This window comes from Amblyraja radiata, chromosome 8 (assembly GCF_010909765.2).
Source record: "Amblyraja radiata isolate CabotCenter1 chromosome 8, sAmbRad1.1.pri, whole genome shotgun sequence".
Lineage (NCBI taxonomy): Eukaryota > Metazoa > Chordata > Chondrichthyes > Rajiformes > Rajidae > Amblyraja > Amblyraja radiata.
The window spans coordinates 66,476,244-66,495,976 of record NC_045963.1 but is presented as its reverse complement, the minus strand read 5'-3'; the positions used below and the strand labels follow the sequence as shown (position 1 = coordinate 66,495,976).

Genomic DNA, 19,733 nt, shown 5'->3' with positions numbered 1-19,733 from the left:
AGCTTCAAAACAGTCATTAGGCATTCATACCTCTTAAGATCTATTCTGTGCCAGCACATTGATGTAATCACAAAGAAAGCTTGGGTCTGAGCCTGGCCCCGTTGAAGAGTGAGGAGATTTGGTATGTCACCAAATACTTTATTGAACTTTTGTAGGCGTAAAACTACTACCTTGCAGGTTGGTAGGTAAATTGGCCATTGTAAATTGGCCCTCCTATAGGTGATAGAATACTCTTTTGAACCTCTAAAGGTGTATGGTAGAGAACAGAATGACTTATTGCATCGTGGCCTAGTTTGGTAGCAGACTGTGGTGGACATTGCCCAGTATATTGACCTCGCCAACATTGAAGGGATCTGTAGGAGGCACTGCACCAAAAAGGTGGTTAATATCATCAAAGAGACACAAAGAACCACTTGCCATGCACACATCTCACCATCACTTTTGGGCGAAGATAGAAACATAGGAAACAAGTGCAGGAGTAGGCCATTCAGCCCTTCGAGCCAGCACCGCCATTCAATATGATCATGGCTGATTATCCAAAAGAGTACCTGGTGTCTTGCCTCTCCCCATATTCCTTGATTCCATTAGCCCTAAGAGCTACATCTAACTCTTTCTGTGAATTGGCCTCAACTGCCTTCTGTGGCAGAGAATTCTGCAGATTCACAACTCTCTGGGTGAAAATGTTTTCCCTCATCTCAGTCTCAAACGGCCTACCCTTTATTCTTAAGCTGTGAGCCCTGGTTCTGGATTCCCTCAACATCGGGCGCATTTTTCCTGCAGGTGGCCTGTACAATCCTTTAAGAATTTTATGTGTTTCTATAAGATACTCTCTCATCCTTCTAATTGGCAGTAGGAGGGAGGGAGAGAAGACGCTGGTGAGCGGGCTGGGATCATACTCCCCCCCCCCCCCCCCTCGTTGGGGCTCGGGGTGTTCCGAGGTCAGCTGTGGGAGGTACCCCGGGGCACAGAGATGAGGTGAGGGGGTAGATTGTTCGCAGGTCAGCGTGTTCAGATTGAGGCACCAGTGGAGTGAGCTGCTGGAGGCCTTGCAGCAGCCTGGGGCTGGAGTGGACTGGGTGCCTCTCCAAGAGGCCAAGCGCATGGATCAGATGTGGCCTGCAGTGGCACGGAGCAGTAGAGCAAAGCTGGACGACATTGACAACTTGCCTGGCCAGGTCGACCCATGCAACTCTGACCCAGTACCTTCGTCAGGACAACAGACCTTTATGACCAATAGACAATAGGTGTGGGAGTAGGCCATTCGGCTCTTCGAGCCAGCACCACCATTCACTGTGATCATGGCTGATCATCTGCAATCAATACCTCGTTCCTGCCTTCTCCCCATATCCCTTCACTCCTCTATCTTTAAGAGATCTATCTAACCCTCTCTTGAAAGCCTCCAGAGAATTGGTCTCCACTGCCTTCTGAGGCAGAGAATTCTACAGATTCACAACCCTCCGTGTGAAAAAGTTAAGACTCTACAATTTTAACAACATGAATCATACAAAATGGTGATGAAACATGGCGGTGCTTGTGTACTTAGATTTAATTTTAGTATTAAAGATACAGTATGATAACAGGCCCTTCGGCCCACTGAGTCCGCTACGACCAACACCCTAGGGTCAATTGCCAGAAGCCAATTAACCTACAAACCTGCACATCTTTGGGATGTGAGAGGAAACCGGAGCACCCAAAACCCACATCACAAGCAGAACATACAAACTCTGTAAAGACAGCACCCATAGTCAGGATCGAGCCCAGGTCTCTGGTGCTGTAAGGCAGCAACGCTGTGCCCTGTGTTGTACTGTCACGGTGTAATCTACTATTCCCACACTCTTGTACTTGATTATGATTGTACCTATGTATAGTAAGAGCTTTACTGAACTGTATATTAATAAAGAATTTCACTAAACCTAGGTATATGTGACAATAAAATATAATTGAATCATTGGGAAAAAGGTGCAGGAGCCTGATAGCATGATCTCCAGGTTCAAGAACAGCTCCTTCCCAGTAACCATTTGGCTCTTGAACACTGCACAACACTAACCACTATATCAGCCACTGTGATGTGCTCTGCACTTTGTTTTTTGGTTGCACGTGGATTGTGATTTTGCACTAATATGGTCTGGTTACATGGTATTACTGATTATAAATCTATAATCGATTATTGTTTAGTTATTTGCGTTTTATTGCGTTATGTTTTAGCAAGTAAGAATTTACTTATTCCGTTGCCAGTACATATGACAATCAAACACTCCTGACTCTCCTAACTTGATCCTTGAACAGTGGCCATTAAAACAACATTTTTTACTGATTGAATGCCTCATTGTCAACTTCTCCTTCGCTAACAATGAACTTGAAATGTAGAATGCTTTGATCTCTCATTTTCCCACCTTATCCTTCCATATCTCAAGTCTCACTCTCCCCTGACTCTCAGTCTGAAGAAGGGTCTCGACCAGAAACTCCACCCATTCTTTCTCTCCAGAGATGCTGCCTGTCCCGCTGAGTCACTGCAGCGTTTTGTGTCTATCTTTTGTGTAAACCAGCATCAGCAGTTCCTTCCTACAGTACATTTCTTCTGTACTGTGACTGGATTTAAAAGAACAAACACTGAACAAGACCAGGCTGACTGTGGCATTTTTTAATACACACATGCCATGGTTATTTTTTTAACTCAGCACACTTGAAATATCAAAAATCAATTTTTTGAAAAGACATGACCACATAATGCTGCACCTGAGTGTGCGGTGAAGCTTGCTCTCATTGTTTCACTCTCGAACTGAATAAACAGGCAGGGCCACTTCAATATTAAAGTTCAACCGCACCTGAAATTAACCCACAAAAACTAAACAAATGCAAAGCACGTTTGAAGAACATATGGCAGGGATAAAGTGGAGCATGGAAATGAAACATGAAAAGCAAACTTGTTTACTGAGCGGTGCTCTGAAGATTTACAGCCAGCCAAACTGGCAGCCTTTTCCCTTACCTTAACCATCCTTCCAGCCACCCTTACCCAAGCAGAAGGTAGACACAAAATGCTGGAGTAACTCAGCGGGACAGGCAGCATCTCTGGAGAGAAGGAATGGGTGATGTTTCAGGTCGAGACTCTTCTTCAGACTGATGCTTAACGCTTACCCAAACAGACCTACCATGTGATATAGGAAATGGAAAGACACTGCTGAAGTTGGTGTTACTTTTCCTCTGAGTGGCAGCATGAAGTGTGTGCACCTGCACTCCCTCTGGGCCTTGGTTAGAAGTCCATTTCATGCGAATCCAGGCAGAGCACCGAGGGGGGAATTAATTCTCAACTGTAGAAACAAGTCCAGAATGTTCCTCAATCCAAATCGCTCGCTCTCAAAATAATCCCTGTTGCTCCTTATTTCCTGATCGGTGTTTCCTCTCGCCCGACAAAGTGTACCTCTGCCTGCACGCGTACGTTTGGCTGTCTCGCCCTTCCTTTTCCAGGTCACCCTTCCTTTTCGCAGGAGCCAATCTCACTTCCACCCCATTCCCTCACAACGCCAGCAGGAGCCGTCACTATCAACAACCTGTTGCTGAAAGCTGAGACTGTGACTGCAAAAGGCTCACCTCCCAACCCCGCAGCAAAGAAAAGCTCCACGCCTTCATGACAAAAGAAATTCTAGGCCAGCCCATAATTTCTTTCAGTCTCTCCCTCTCCTTACAATTACACTCAGTCGCTTGAAACCTATAAACAGCTCCATTATTTGACTTTGTAGGATTAGATAACGCTCTCAGCTCAGAAACACACCATTCAGCCCAATGGTGTTTGTGCCACCTAAGGGCCCTTACTGCCTTTCTTTATCGCCTTCTATCAACAACTATTTATGTTGCATCTTTAACATAGCAAAACACCTCAAGGCACTTCACGGCAGAGGTAACAAACATCTTGAAGCGCACACATAGACACGTTAGCGCAGTTTGTATTGTTAAATGAAGCAACACCACAAAAGAGTTAGAGAGGCAGAATAGTTTGGGAGGAAATTCTACCCCTCAGGATCTTGGCAGCTGAAGATACAGCTGTCAATGGAGGGCTGATTAAAATCAGGGACAATAAAGAGGTCAGAAATAGCACATTTACCTCCCTCATACTTAACTAGTTTCCTGATATATCTTCAGCAAAGACATATCAAATTAACCATTTCATTTATCAACCTATTTCACATGTTGACCACCAAGTATTTTTTGTAAGATGTACTGAAAGTAATATTTCTGGTTGGTGCGAAATGATTTTTTAATATAAAAATTCTGTACACTCAGTCTGCAATGCAGTGTAATATAGCCGGGATAAAGTAGAGAGTTTTAAAAAACTCATTGCCCTTAATCAGCCATTCACCCGATTGTCAATCAAACGCTCCTTTAGATATTTTTTCCATACAATGTGCCTTTCTCTGGCTCTGCCCTGTATGATCAGCTGCCACTGCAAACTTATTAAGGAGTCAGCTGTGCCTCAGTGGCAGCTCTCTTGCCTCCGAGTTAAAAGGTTGTAGGTTCAAGATCAGCCGCAGGAACTTCTTTGAACACAGTCACGCTCAACACGACCAGGTGGAACTAGTGTAGCTGGGTCATGTTGGCCGGTGTGGGCAAGTTTCCATGCTGTATCACTCTACGACTCTATAAACACTCTGTTAACTGAATCAGTGCTGCACAGTTTGATAAGCTCTCCTTTCAAATGAGTTATTGAATCTAGCCTCTGCTAGTCCTACCAGGCAGATGCAAAGGGTGCCGTGGCATTATCTACATCAAGATCTAGTGAGTTATTGTGCCATATTCATCTCTCGATTAAATCATGTTGTCTGTACATTGTCACCTATAGCATTATGCAATTGTCTGCAAAACCTATATTACAGTGGCCACTACACCAATTCATTGATTGTCCAGTGTTCTAAGCTGTCCTGTGGTCGTGAAATATATTATTTAATTGCAGGTTGTTCTTAATTTATCCCCTACCATGCATGTCCCTTTAAGATCTCCACTGCCCCCAAATCTAAGAATCACTTGATAAATATCCCAATCCTGTACCTGCCCCACGCCTCCTACTATTTCCTGACCAGAGCCACAATTTCTCCCACCATCCAAGCTTCATTACTCCCACCTTTCTGGATCTTCACTCTAACAGGAACATACATGCGTGGGAAATTGTGTCTTACAAATCTCATTAAGTTTTTTGAAGAAGTAACCAAAAAGGTTGATGAGAGCAATGCCATAGACATTGTCTATATGGACTTTCTCAAGGTATTTAATAGGGTTCCACATGGTCGGCTGGTCTATAAGGTGAGATCGCATGATCTCCGGATAGAGCTAGCCGACTGGATACCGAATTGGCTTTGTGAAAGGTAGCAGAGGGTGATTTTGGAAGGTTGTTTTTCAGACTGGATGCCTGAGACTTGTGGTAAACATAGAAACATAGAAAATAGGTGCAGGAGTAGGCCATTCGGCCCTTCGAGCCTGTACTGCCATTCAATATGATCATGGCTGAGTGAGACTCAATGGCCAGCACTGGGCCCATTGCTGTTAGTGGTTTATATCAACGATTTGGATGAAAATGTAGGAGGCATGAATAGTAAGTTTGCAAAACATGGTTATCAAAAAGTACAGCAGGAACTTGATCAATTAGGCAAGTGTGCTGAGGAATGGTTAATGGAATGTATTACATACAAGTGCAAGGCGTTGCATTTTGGGAAGTCAAAGCAGGGCAGGGCCTTCATAATGAATGGCAGGGCCCTGGGGAGTGTGGTAGAGCAGGGAGATATAGGAGTGTAGGTACATAATAATTCCCTGAAAATTGTATAATTGGTAGATAGGGTGGTCAAGAAGGCTTTCATCAGTCAGGGTATCAAGTTTAGAAGTTGAGATGTGATGAAACAGTTGTACAAGACGTTGGTGAGGCCACATTTGGAGTATTGTGTTCAGTTTTGGACACCCTGCTATAGGAATAGAAAGCAGGAACCACGTACTTATCTACACTAATCCCATTTAACCACATGTGGTCCACAGCCATTTATGCCTTGAGAATCATAAGCTTATCAAGATCCTCCATTGATGTTTGTTCAGGGGAGAAGGTGCTTACTCCTTAATAATATGTCCAAATGTTTATGCGGAGATGGGATGTTACTTCCGCAGAAGATTATAATCCACATTTAAGAAACATTTGGACAATACTTGGATATAATAGATTTAGAAGTTTATGGGCATACCACAGGCAGGTGGGACTAGTGTAGATGGGGCATGTTGGGCGGCATGGGCCGAAGGGCCTGTTTCCATGCTGTATGACTACTGGATGGAAGACTATTCCCTTTATCGCTCCACCACAGAAGGAGGAAAGTGAAGGCAATGACCTAATATGGGAAAATGATCCCCTAATCCTTAAGTGGCTAGCCAAGTTATGTACAGATCTTAACCAACACTGCAGAAGATTTATCTCTCTAGGCTTCATAAGATGCCTATTGACTGACTTGCTGTTAGCTGAGTTGAAGCCTGTTTAGTTATTATGGTGAAATGTGTACTTATGTACATACAGATATATATATATGAACTTTTTATTGTTTATTATATTGTTTTTAGAGTACTACATTCACATTTTCTGTTGAGCTGCTGCAAGTAAGAATTTCATTGTTCTGTTAGGGACATATGACGATAAAACATTCTTGATTTCTTGATCTTGCTCTCTATTGAAATTGATGCTTCTCGTCTGAAGGTAGGTCCCCTTCCAGGTATCCTATGTGGACCTTTATTGGACTAGTCGGAGTCAAACTGGGCCAGGGGTTCGCTGCATGTTAAAACATTGCCTGGCACAAAGCTTACACATGGTTCACTGATAGCACGCAGGTTCGAGTCACGCTCCAGAGCAACTATTCCTGGCCGACACACTGAGTGAATTCTGGAGTACTGCACTGCTGGCAGCACTATCCTGTGGATGAGGCAATAAAGTGAATTCCCGTCTGCCCTTTCAGAGGGATTCCATGACATGACAAAGAAGAGCAGGACATTCTCCCAATAGGTCTGGCTAATTATTATCATTCAACAGTAATAAGACCCTGTGACACACAAGGCCTAAGACAAGGAGGCATTGATTCAAGAGGGCAGGCTGTTGGTGCGTGGCTTAGGTTACAGAATTCCACTGCTGAGACCCTCTTCAGTTTCTAGGGGAGGGAGGGGGGAGGGCATCATGAAAACTCAAACACCAATTCCTTTAAATTGGCACGTAATTTTACTAGTAAACTATGAATACTCCCAGTCGAATTGTTAGATTCTGTTCAGATTTGAAACATATTTGTTTCATTAGTTTACCATAAGAACAATTTTAATAATAAAAATCTCCAATAAATAGATACTACCTGATATGCCAAATTCATCCAGCACTTTGTGTTTTGCTCAAGAAGTTAGTATTTGAGTTGTCAGGATGCACTCCTCCCCCTCCCAAAACAAGAAGAGGGTCTTAGTAGTGGAATCCTATGGAGGTGCTGTGGAAGTGCAACTCCCTCTTCTCCCCTTTCCCATTGTGCAAAATGAATAAAAGAATGAACCGCACACCTCCAGATTCAGGAGCAGCTGGTATCAGGCGACTGAACTTTCCTACCAACCAGTCGAGAATAGTCTTGAGCTGCTATCCACCTAATTGGAGACCCTCAAACTATCTTTGATTGGAATTTACTGGACTTTATCTTGCACTAAACGTTATTCATGGTATTCACTTTATCATGTATCTGTACACTGTGCATGGCTCAAATGTAATCACATATTGTCTTTCAGCTTACCAGTTAGCATGCGACAAAGGCTTTTCACTGTATTTAAGAAGGAACTGCAGATGCTGGAAAATCAAAGGTACACAAAAATGCTGGAGAAACTCAGTGGGTGCAGCAGCATCTATGGAGCGAAGGAGATAGGCAACGTTTCGGACCCAAACCCTTCTTCAGACTACCCTGGTACACGTGACAATCAATAAACTTGAACTCAAACTCAGGCTAATGCTGTATACACTGCATTTGTCACGGGAAATACCTCCACAATTAGACATTCTGTCTCAAGGATGTATCATCACATTCGATTATTCATGCTCCCACGAGGTCCTGTCACTTTTACACATTCACACTTGTAACAAGACTGTCACATTCACACTTCCTGCAGACACTGTTTCAGTCACACTTCAGACAGACTACTGACACAGTCACACCGCCACAGACACTGTCACTTTTACACATTCACATTTACCGGTCACTTTCACATTGACACATTCCCCTCTCCCATGAGGCACTGTCACTTTTACAGATTCTAACCTCTTCAAATGAGACTGGCTGACTTTTCCGTCGTAGTAGGATGGCACAAGAGGCTGAAAAAGAAGGCTCATCCTGCTTATCAATTAAAAAAAAGCTGTCACAGTGCAACGGACTCAAAGTGCAATTTTTGTTGAGAATCCACACAACATCGTTTTTATTCCTCACAAAAATCTTTGTTTGCGCTCTTTGTTCTTCAGCAAGGAGAGTGATTGGCGAGTTACAACTGGGATTTGTGGGTATTTCTATTTTTCTTAACTGCTTTAATCTCGGAGAAAAGTAAAGATAGGAACTTCAGATTGTATACAGTTATGCATAAAGCGGAATAAAACTCCAAACTTATTATTTATTCCCTTTAATTTAAAGCATGAAGGTCATAAGTGATAGTCCAGAATTAGACCTGTACCTGTCTTATGTGGGAAGTCAGGTACATATACTGTGCAGCAGCATCTCTGGAGAACATGGATAGGTGACGTTTCGGGTCAGGACCTTTCTTCAGAAGCATCACCGAGATATAATTAGTAAGTTTTCAGATGACATGAAAATGTTGTTGAAAGTGAGTAAAATGGTCTCTCATTACATCATATTACATAGAAACATAGAAACCAGGTGCAGTAGTAGGCCATTCGGCCCTTCGATCCAGCACCACCATTCAAATGATCATGGCTGATCATCCAAAATCAGTACCCCGTTCCTGCTTTTTCCCCCATATCCCTTGATTCCGTTAGCCCTAAGAACTAAATTTAACTCTCTTGAAAATATCCAGTGAATTGGCCGCCACTGCCTTCTGTGGCAGAGAATTCCACAGATTCACAACTCTCTGGGTGAACAAGTTTTTCCTCATCTCAATCCTAAAGGGCCTATCCCTTATTCTTAAACTGTGACCCCTGGTTCTGGACTTTCCCAACATGGGGAACATTTTTCCTGCATCTAGCCTGTCCAATCCCTTAAGAATTTTATATGTTTCAATAAGATCCTCTCTCATGCTTCTAAATTCCAGTGAACACAAGCACAGTTGACCCATTCTTTCATCATATGTCAGTCCCGCCATCCCGGGAATTAACCTGGCGAACCTACGATGCACTCCCTCAATAGCAAGAATGTCCTTCCTCAAATTAGGAGACCAAAACTGCACACAATACTCCAGGTGTGGTCTCACCAAGACCCTGTACAATTGCAGTAGGGCCTCCTTGCTCCCAAACTTAAATCCTCTCGCAATGAAGGCCAACCAAATATTGACCAGTTGGCAAAATGGATAATCATAGAAGCTGAAATATAATCCTGAAACACAAAAAGCATTAGGAGAACTAATAAATATATAACATGCACAATTAAGGTTAAGGTCCTAGATGGTATTGAGGGACAGTGTTGCTAGATAATAGGATTTTTTTCCACATATCAAAGTGCCAAAACCTAGGGGCTATAGGTTAAGTGGTTAGAGAATTGGAGGGGATCTCAGGAAGAATATTTTCATCCAGAGGGTGGCTATTGGCAGGAGCATACTGCTTGAGAAGGTGACAGTAACAAATGCTCTCAGAAAATTTAAGAACAATCTAGATTGCCAAGGCATAGAAGGCTTTGGTCCCAGTGCTGGAGAATGGGATTAAAGTACATGCATTGTTGAAGATACATATTAATGGGCAAAGGGTCTGCTTTAGTGCTATATGACCCATGACTGTGTATAATATCCTCTCTCACTCGACTATCACATTTGCACAGTTGCTTCTTTGACCGAATTACACATTCTCTCCCCCATGAGACTATCACATTTGCACTGTTGTTTCTGGTAGAAATAATTACATTTAGCCATTTCCCCCCCGTAGGATAATGATACATTTTTGCATTAATTCCATTGAGAAATCTGGTCACATTGCCCATTGTTTCTCCTTGAATTTACGGTCACATTTACACCTTATCTCTCACACAAGGCACTGCCAGATTTGCATCCTTTCTCCTGGGATAGGTAGTCACAGTAATACATGACCTCTCCAAGGAGATACTGTCAGATTTCAGCATTCTCCTCGCAGTAACGAGTCTCACCTTCAGAAATCCCTCTCAGGAGTTACTGTCACATTTGCACATTATCAGTCACTGGAATGACGGTCACACACACAAGCCATCTTTATAGATGTAGTAATCTCATCCCGGAGATACTGTTACACTTGTTCTCTCTCTCTTTTGGATTACACTGTCATATTCGCACATTATCTTCGTGAGGAAGTGCATTCACATTTATACACAGAATCTTCTTGGCAAAATAAACATGTTACCTATTACTCTAATCTGTGATACTCTTTATACGTTATGTCTGGAAATACCTTAGCACATCCATTAAATCTCAGCAGGTACCATAATATTTCCATGTTTTATTTCGGAGGAAGTACAGTAACATTTGAAAATAAACCCACGGGGAATTTGCAATATTATTTAGTGGGCAACACTGGATCATTTTCACGGGATCCAACTTGCACGGGATCCAGCCGGCACACTGGTTGAAATACTGCAGCCATTTTATGTTCGGTTGACAATAGTCAATAGACAATAGGTGCAAGAGTAGGCCATTCGGCCCTTCGAGCCAGCACCGCCATTCAATGTGATCATGGCTGATCATCCCCAATCAGTACCCCGTTCCTGCCTTCTCCCCATATCCCCTGACTCCGCTATCTTTAAGAACCCTATCTAGCTCTCTCTTGAAAGTATCCAGAGAACCGGCCTCCACCGCCCTCTGAGGCAGAGAATTCCACAGACTCACAACTCTCTGTGAGAAAAAGTGTTTCCTCGTCTCCGTTCTAAATGGCTTGCCCCTTATTCTTAAACTGTGGCCCCTGGTTCTGGACTCCCCCAACATTGGGAACATGTTTCCTGCCTCTAGCGTGTCCAAACCCTTAACAATCTTATATGGTTCAATAAGATCCGTAGTTGAACAAAGGGGACTATGAAGGCATGAGAGGGGAGCTGGCCAAGGTAGACTGGAAAGGGATCCTAGCAGAAATGATGGTGGAACAGCAATGGCAGGAATTTCTGGGCATAATCCGGAAGACGCAGGATCATTTCATTCTAAAAAGGAAGAAAGATTCTAAGGGGAGTAGGAGGCAACCGTGGCTGACAAGAGATGTTAGGGATAGAATAAAACTAAAAGAAAAGATGTATAACGCAGCAAAGAGTAGCCAGAAGCCAGAGGATAGGGAAACTTTCATAGAACAACAGAAGGAAACAAAACGGGCAATACGGGCTGAGAAGATGAAGTACGAAGGGATGCTGGCCAGGAATATAAAGAAGGACAGTAAAAGCTTCTTTAGATATGTTAAGGGAAAAAAAGTAGCAAAGTCAAATGTGGGTCCCTTGAAGGCAGACAAGGGTGAAATTATTATTGGCAACAAGGAAATGGCAGAAGAGTTGAATAGTTACTTCGGATCTGTCTTCACTAGATGTACTGGAGGACAGAGGATCTAAGGGGGTAGAGGAACTCAAATAAATTTTCATTAGGCAAGAAATAATATTGGGTAGGCTAATGGGACTGAAGGATGATAAATTCCCTGGACCTGATGGTCTGCATCCCAGGGTCCTCAGGGAGGTGGCTCTAGAAAAGGTGGACGCATTGGTGATCATTTTCCAATGTTCAATAGATTCAGGATCAGTTCCTATGGATTGGAGGATAGCTAATGTTATCCCACTTTTCAAGAAAGGAGCGAGAGAGAAAACGGGGAATTACAGACCTGTTTGCCTGACTTTGGTGGTGGGAAAGATGCTGGAGTCAATTATTAAAGAGGTAATAATGGGGGATTTGGATAGCAGTAAAAAGGATTAGTCCAAGTCAACATGGATTTATGAAAGGGAAATCATGCTTGACTAATCTTCTGGAATTTTTTGAGGATGTGACAAGTAAAATGGATGAAGGGGTGCCAGTGGATGTAGTGTATCTAGACTTTCAGAAAGCCTTTGATAAGGTCCCGCACGGGAAACTGGTGACTAAAATTAGAGCACATAATAATAATAATAATGTCTTATTTATATAGCACATTTTTAGTCAACTTGCATTGACCCCAAAGTGCTTCACACAATTACTTCCATACAGACAGGCAAAGGTGGGTGAAGTGTCTTGCCCAAGGACACAACGACAGTATGCACTCCAAACAGATCCCCATGGTATTGGGGATAGGGTGTTGACATAGATAGAAAATTGGTTGGCAGACAGGAAGCAAAGAGTAGGAGGAGTGAATGGGTCCTTTTCAGAATGGCAGGCAGTGGCGAGTGGAGTGCTGCAAGGCTCGGTGTTGGGGCCGCAACTGTTTACCATATATATTAATGATTTCGAAGAGGGAACTAGGAACAACACTAGCAAGTTTGCGGATGACACAAAGCTGGGTGGCAGTGTGAACTGTGAAGAGGATGTTAGGAGGTTGCAGGGTGACCTGGACAGGTTGAGTGAGTGGGCAGATGCGTGGCAGATGCAGTATAATATAGATAAATGTGAGGTTATCCACTTTGGCGGCAAAAACAAGGGGGCAGATTATTATCTCAATGGGGTTAGGTTAGGTAAGGTGGAGGTGCAGTGAGACCTGAGCATCCTTGTACACCGGTCACTGAAAGTTGGTTTACAGGTACAGCAGGCAGTGAAGAAAGCTAATGGAATGTTGGCCTTCATAAGAAGAGGATTTCAGTATAGGAGTAAAGAGGTTCTTCTGCCTTTGGGGGCTCTGGTGAGACCACATCTGGAGTATTGTGTACAGTTTTGGTCTCCTAATTTGAGGAAGGACATCCTTGTGATTGAGGGAGTGCAGCATAGGTTCACGAGATAGATCCCTGGGATGGCGGGACTGTCATATGAGGAAAGATTGAAAAGACTAGGCATCTATTCATTGGAGTTTAGAAGGATGAGGGGGAATCTATTAGAAACATATAAAATTATAAAAGGACTGGACAAGCTAGATGCAGGAGGAATGTTCCCAATGTTGGGCAAGTCCAGAACCCGGGGCCACAGTCTTAGAATAAAGGGGAGGTCATTTAAGACTGAGGTGAGAAAAAACTTTTTCACCCAGAGAGTTGTGAGTTTGTGGAATTCCCTGCCACAGAGGTCGGTGGAGGCCAAGTCACTGGATGGATTTAAGAGAGAGTTAGATAGAGCTCTAGGGGCTAGTGGAGTCAAGGGATATGGGGAAAAGGCAGGCATGGGTTATCGATAGGGGACGATCAGCCATGATCACAATGAATGGCGGTGCTGGCTTGAAGGGCCAAATGGCCTCCTCCTGCACCTATTTTCTATGTTTCTATGTTTCTATCCCACCTATGCTGCACTCCCTCAATAACAAGAATGTCCTTCCTCAAATTAGGGACCAAAACTGCACACAACACTCCAGGTGTGGTCTCACTAGGGCTCTGTACAACTGCAGAAGGACCCCTTTGCTCCTATACTCGACTCCTCTTGTTATAAAGGCCGACATGCCATTCGCTTTCTTCTGCCTGCTGTACCTGCATGCTTACTTTCAGAGACTGATGAACAAGGACTCCCAGATCCCGTTGTACTTCCCCTTTTCCCAACTTGACGCCATTTAGATAGTAATCTGCCTTCCTGTTTTTTATACCAAATTGGATAACCTCACATTTATCCACATTAAACTTCATCTGCCATGCATCTGCCCACTTCCCCAACCTGTCCAAGTCACCCTGCATTCTCATAGCATCCTCCTCACAGTTCACACTGTTTTGTGTCATCTTGTGTCAAACTGCTTTGTGTCATCTGGAAATTTGCTAATGTTACTTTGAATCCCTTCATCCATATCATTGATGCATATTGTAAATAGCTGCGGTCCCAGCACCGAGCCTTGCGCTACCCCACTAGTCACTGCCCGCCATTCTGAAAGGGACCCATTAATCCCTACTCTTTGTTTCCTGTCTGCCAACCAATTTTCTATCCATGTCAGCACTCTGCCCCCAATACCATGTGCCCTAATTTTGCCCACTAATCTCCTATGTTGGACCTTATCAAATGCTTTCTCAAAGTCCAGCTACACTACATCCATTGGCTCTCCCTTGTTCATTTTCCTAGTTACATCCTCAAAAAATTCCAGAAGATAAGTCAAGCATGATTTCCCCTTCGTAAATCCATGCTGACTCGGACCTACTGCTATCCAAATGTGCGGCTATTTCATCTTTTATAATTGACTCCAGCATCTTCCCCACCACAGATGTCAGGCTAACTGGTCTATAATTCCGTTTTCTCTCCCGCCTTTCTTAAAAAGTGGGATAACATTAGCTACCCTCCAATCCACAGGAACTGAACCTGAGTCTATAGAACATTGGAAAATTATCATCAGTGCATCCATGATTTCTAGAGCCACTTTTTTTCAGTACCCTGAGATGCAGACCATCAGGCCCCGTGGATTTATCAGCCTTCAGTCCCATCAGTCTACCCAACACCATTTCCTGCCTAATGTGGATTTCCTTCAGTTCCTCCATCACCCCAGATCCTCTGGCCACTACTATATCAGGAAGATTGTTTGTGTCCTCCTCAGTGAAGACGGATCCAAAGTACCCGTTCAACTTATCTGCCATTTCCTTGTTCCCCATAATAAATTCACCTTTTTCGGTCTTCAAGGGACTAACTTTGGTCTTAACTAATTTTTTCCTCTTCACATACCTAAAGAAGCTTTTACTATCCTCCTTTATATTCTTGACTAGCTTACCCTTGAACCTCATCTTTCCTCCCCGTATTGTCTCTTTTATTTTTATCTTGTCCCTGACGTCCCTTGTCAGCCACTGTTGCCCCTTACTCCCCTTGGAATCTTTCTTCCTCCTAGGAATGAAATGATCCTGCACCTTTTGTATTATTCCTAGAAATACCTGCCATTGTTGTTCCACAGTCATCCCAGCTAGGGTATCTTTCCAGTCAACTTTGGCCAGCTCCTCCCTCATGGCCCCATAGTCCCCTTTATTCAACTGTAACACTGACACCTCCGATCTACCCTTCTCCCTCTCCAATTTTAGATTAAACCTGACCATATTATGGTCACTGCCTCCTAATGGCTCATTAACCTTGTTCCTTTATCAAATCCGGTTCGTTACATAACACTAAATCCAGAATTGCCTTCTCCCTGGTAGGCTCCAATACAAGCTGCTCTAAGAATCCATCACAAAGGCACTCTACAAAGTCCCTTTCTTGGGGTCCAGTACCAACCTGATTTTCCCAGTCTACCTGCAAGTTGAAATCTCCCATAACAACCACAGCATTACCTTTGCTACATGGCAACTTTAACTCCTGATTCAATTTGCACCCTAAATCCAGACTACTGCTTGGGGGCCTGTAGATAAGTCCCATTAGGGTCTTTTTACCCTTACAATTCCTTAGTTTTATCCATACTGACTCCACATCTCCTGTTTCAATGTCACCCCTTGCAAGGGACTGAATTTCATTCCTCACCAACAGAGCTACCCCACCCCCTCTGCCCACCTGTCTGTCTTTTCGATAGGAGGTATACCCTTGAATATTCAGTTCCTAGCCCTGGCCCTCTTGCAACCATGTTGCTGTAATTCCCACAACATTATACTTGCTAACTGAGCCTCAAGCTCGTCCACTTTATTTCTTATACTTCTGCGGAAGTGGCGGCGCTGGGAACGGCTGCGGCTCGCCTGCAGTCCGTTTGTCCTTACTTTTTTGTGTTGTTTTTTTTCGTTTTGTGTAGTTACTTTTTTGGTTTTTAAGCTGTGTTTATGTGGGGGGGTGGGGGTGGGGGGTTGAAACGGGGCTTGCTGTCTCTCCCTTCGGGGGAATACGACTTTTTGTCGTATCCCCCTTCTCTGCCTCCGTCTGCGCTGAGGCCTAATGGCGGAGCTGGCGACCTCGAGGCTGTCAGGACTCGCTCCCGTGAGGGCGGCCTGACGAGGGGCTGAGACTCTCTCGTGAGGGGCTGTGACGCTCCCGTCGGAGCAGCCCAGCCCGAGGGTGGAACGGCGCTCCCGTCGGAGTGGCCCAGCCCGAGGTGGAACGGCGCTCCCGTCGGAGTGGCCCAGCCCGAGGGTGGAACGGCACTCCCGTCGGAGTGGCCCAGCCCGAGGGTGGAGCGGCACTCACGTGAGGGCGATCCGGCTCGGGGCTGGAACGGTGCTCCGGTGGCTGGGACGGCGTTCTGGCGGCGGCGACCTGAGTCCGGGGTTCGGCCGTGGGCCAGCGGCTGCGTCCGCTGGACTGGAGGGCGGCAGCTTCGACCACCCCGGGCCGCGGTGTTTGAACCGGCCCGTTTGCGGGGTTCGGTGAGCCGCGGGACTGTTTGTGCCATCGCCCGGTGGGGAATCGCCTCAGCGCAGAGGGAGAAGAGGAGGGAAGAGACAGTAATCCTAAGATTTTTGCCTCCACCACAGTGAGGAGGTGCTTGGAGGATACACTGTGGTGGATGTTAATTTGTGTTTATTGTTGTTTTTTATTGTATGATTGTATGTATGACTGCAGGCACGAAATTTTGTTCAGACCGTAAGGTCTGAATGACAATAAAGGTATTCAATTCAATTCAATTCAATTCAATATACTTCGCGCATTCATATACAACACTTTGACCTCTGTATTCACTTCCCCCCTCGCACCGCTCGCAATTGGCCCTGACCTTACTCTTTTATCCCTTCTCGAACTTTCCTTCCCATTAATTTGAGAATCTTTTGTAACTTTTCCTGTACTCACTTCCCCTTCAACTCCATCTTTATTCTCTCAATTTGTCAATCCCTCCTCCCCACTATTTAGTTTAAACCCACACGTGTAGCACTAGCAAACCTGTCTGCCAGAACGTCGGTCCCCCTCCAGTTAAGGTGTAACCCGTCCCTTTTGTACAGGTCACCCCTACCCCAGAAGAGATCCCAGTGGTCTATAAAGCTAAATCCTTGCTCCCTGCACCAGCCCCTCAGCCACATAATCAGACCCCCTATCTCCCATGTGCCAAGTTCGAAGGTAGCTCGTAATTTACTGTTAAATTACTTACTCTGTTGTTGTTATTGTTCTCGGCAATACATAACAAATATAATCTCAGCTGATCTATGCTGATCCAAGAGATGGCTATCATGCAGCATGCATTACCCATTCGTGACTCTGCTCTGATATCGCATATATACCACATGCCCGCTACGGGGGATGTATTCCTGCATTCTCCACACTGTAGACCAAATTGTTTCCTCAGCAAAAGTATTGCAGGTCACTCTGTAACACGCTTCCACAGAGCAGTTGGACAGAAGCAGTTGGAGAGAACCTCTATATTGCCTCTTCCTTTAGTGCTTGGGATATTGAGCATGCAAAGGGTCAAGGATTAGTTTGCACTAGTGGAAGAGAAAAAAATCAAAAGTATTGACGTGCAAGTTGGAAAAGATAGCAGATCAGGAATAACCACGAAGAGAGGGGGATTAAGGATACAGACACCCTCATGACTGGGTAAGAAGGAACTGCAGATGCTGGTTTACACGGCAGATAGACACAAAATGTTGAAGTAACTCAGTGTGTCAGGCAGCATCTCTTGAGAAAACGAATAGGTGAAGTTTCGGGTCGAGACCCTTCATCAGAGTGAGAGTCAGGGAGGGGGACACAGGAAGAGGGTGATGAGGGGAATTCTCATCACTGATTCCTTTCAGGGGCTAAAGCTTTGTTGATGGTCCTCCTCACATCAGCCATTGCTATCTCCTCCATGTAGTTTAACACTGGGAGGCGTATTGCTTCTCTCCAACTTCTCTGTGGAAGTGTACCACCGAGTGAATTGCAGCGTATTTTTGCTAACGTATGCAAACTATTAACGGTGACTGTGAGACATGCAAAAAATCTGGGGGCAAGGTAAAACATATTAATTCATGTAACTTTTTCCTGCACGATATTCCCAGGATCCATCATAATAATAATAATAATAATATATCTTTTATTGTCATTGCACGTCAGTGCAACGAGATTTAGTGTGCAGCTCCACTGATGTCCAGGAAAGGTAAATAAATACAATACATAAATAAACAAGCTGAATTGATTGACGTGACCATCTGAGGGAGACTGTCCAAAGGGGGTGGGTGGGGGGGCACTCATTAGGGCCGGTTCAGAGCCGCTATAGCTCTTGGGATGAAACTGTTCCTGAGTTACTTACTCTGTTGTTGTTATTGTTCTCGGCAATACATAACAAATATAATCTCAGCTGATCTATGCTGATCCAAGAGATGGCTATCATGCAGCATGCATTACCCATTCGTGACTCTGCTCTGATATCGCATATATACCACATGCCCGCTACGGGGGATGCATTCCTGCATTCTCCACACTGTAGACCAAATTGTTTCCTCAGCAAAAGTATTGCTGTGGAAGAAGGGTCGAACCCTTCTTCAGACTGCCTCTACCATATATATGCTTCTTATAATTTCATATATAATAAACCCTCGTTATAACTGACCACAGGGGGCAGGGTGAGGGGAATGGTCTCCGTTATTTCCGATTGTCCACTATAACACTAAATCATTATATTATCTCCCCCAGGAATCAATTTGCAGGTTATGCCTCAAAAGAGCTACCGTGGCGTTTACCATGTGTAACTTCCAATGATTTGCAAACTGACTCTGAGGAAATATTTTAATTGCTGTAATGGCTTCAGGTAACATCGGTCATTATTTCTGGAACTCCTCCCAGCAGACACTATTTCATCTCCTGCTGCCCATATTTGCACTTATCTTTAGCTGATGATTCTGTTTTAAGTAGAAGGTAAAACAGTATAGCACAAGAACAGTCCCTTGGGCTCACAATGTCTAGGCCAAACATGACACCAAGACCATCACCTAATTACTACATAACCCATATCCCTCCATTCCCTGCATATCAATCTGCCCATACAAAATAATTTTTAAATGCCACTAACTTATCCACTTCAAGTCAAGTCAAGTTTATTCGTCACATACACATACGAGATGTGCAGTGAAATGGAAAGTGGCAATGCTCGCGGACTTTGTGCAAAAAGACAAACAAACAAACATTCAATCAACTACAAACAGAATGTAACAGAATCACATATTCTTTTTCATATTAAATATTGTGGGTGGAAGGAAAAAGGGAAAAAAACAGCAATTCTTAAAAAAAGCAGTAGAGTGGTACAGTAAAGTTAGTCCCTGGTGAGATTGGAGTTTACAGTCCTAATGGCCTCTGGGAAGAAACTCCTTCTCAACCTCTCCGTTCTCACAGCATGGCAACGGAGGCGTTTGCCTGACCGTAGCAGCTGGAACAGTCCGTTGCACCACCAGTTCTACCACCACCCCGACAGTGTGTTCCAGGCACATATCACCCTCTATGTAAATCACTAGCACTACGCATCTCCTTTAAACTTTGTCCCTCGCACCATAATGCTATGCCCCTCTAGTATTTGATTTTTCTATCCTGGGGAAAAAGATTCTGATCGTCTACTCTATCTGTGTAGGAAGGAACTGCAAATGCTGGTTTACACCGAAGAT

At 44.2% G+C, this 19,733-nt stretch overlaps 1 protein-coding gene across 6 annotated transcripts in view; it reads right to left on the bottom strand.

The window, feature by feature from the left end:
• The window catches only part of sash1 (SAM and SH3 domain containing 1), a 152,699-nt gene that overhangs the window by 120,722 nt on the left and 12,244 nt on the right, over positions 1–19,733 (bottom strand). The window contains exon 1 of one of the 6 annotated variants that reach the window (XM_033026130.1): positions 3,150–3,559. The exons of the other annotated variants lie outside the window; for them this stretch is intronic. Within the exon in view, the coding sequence (XP_032882021.1) occupies positions 3,150–3,215 (66 nt within the window). The 5' untranslated portion in view covers positions 3,216–3,559. Of the gene's footprint in view, positions 1–3,149; positions 3,560–19,733 lie in introns of those variants that run through there. 6 annotated transcript variants of the gene reach the window in all.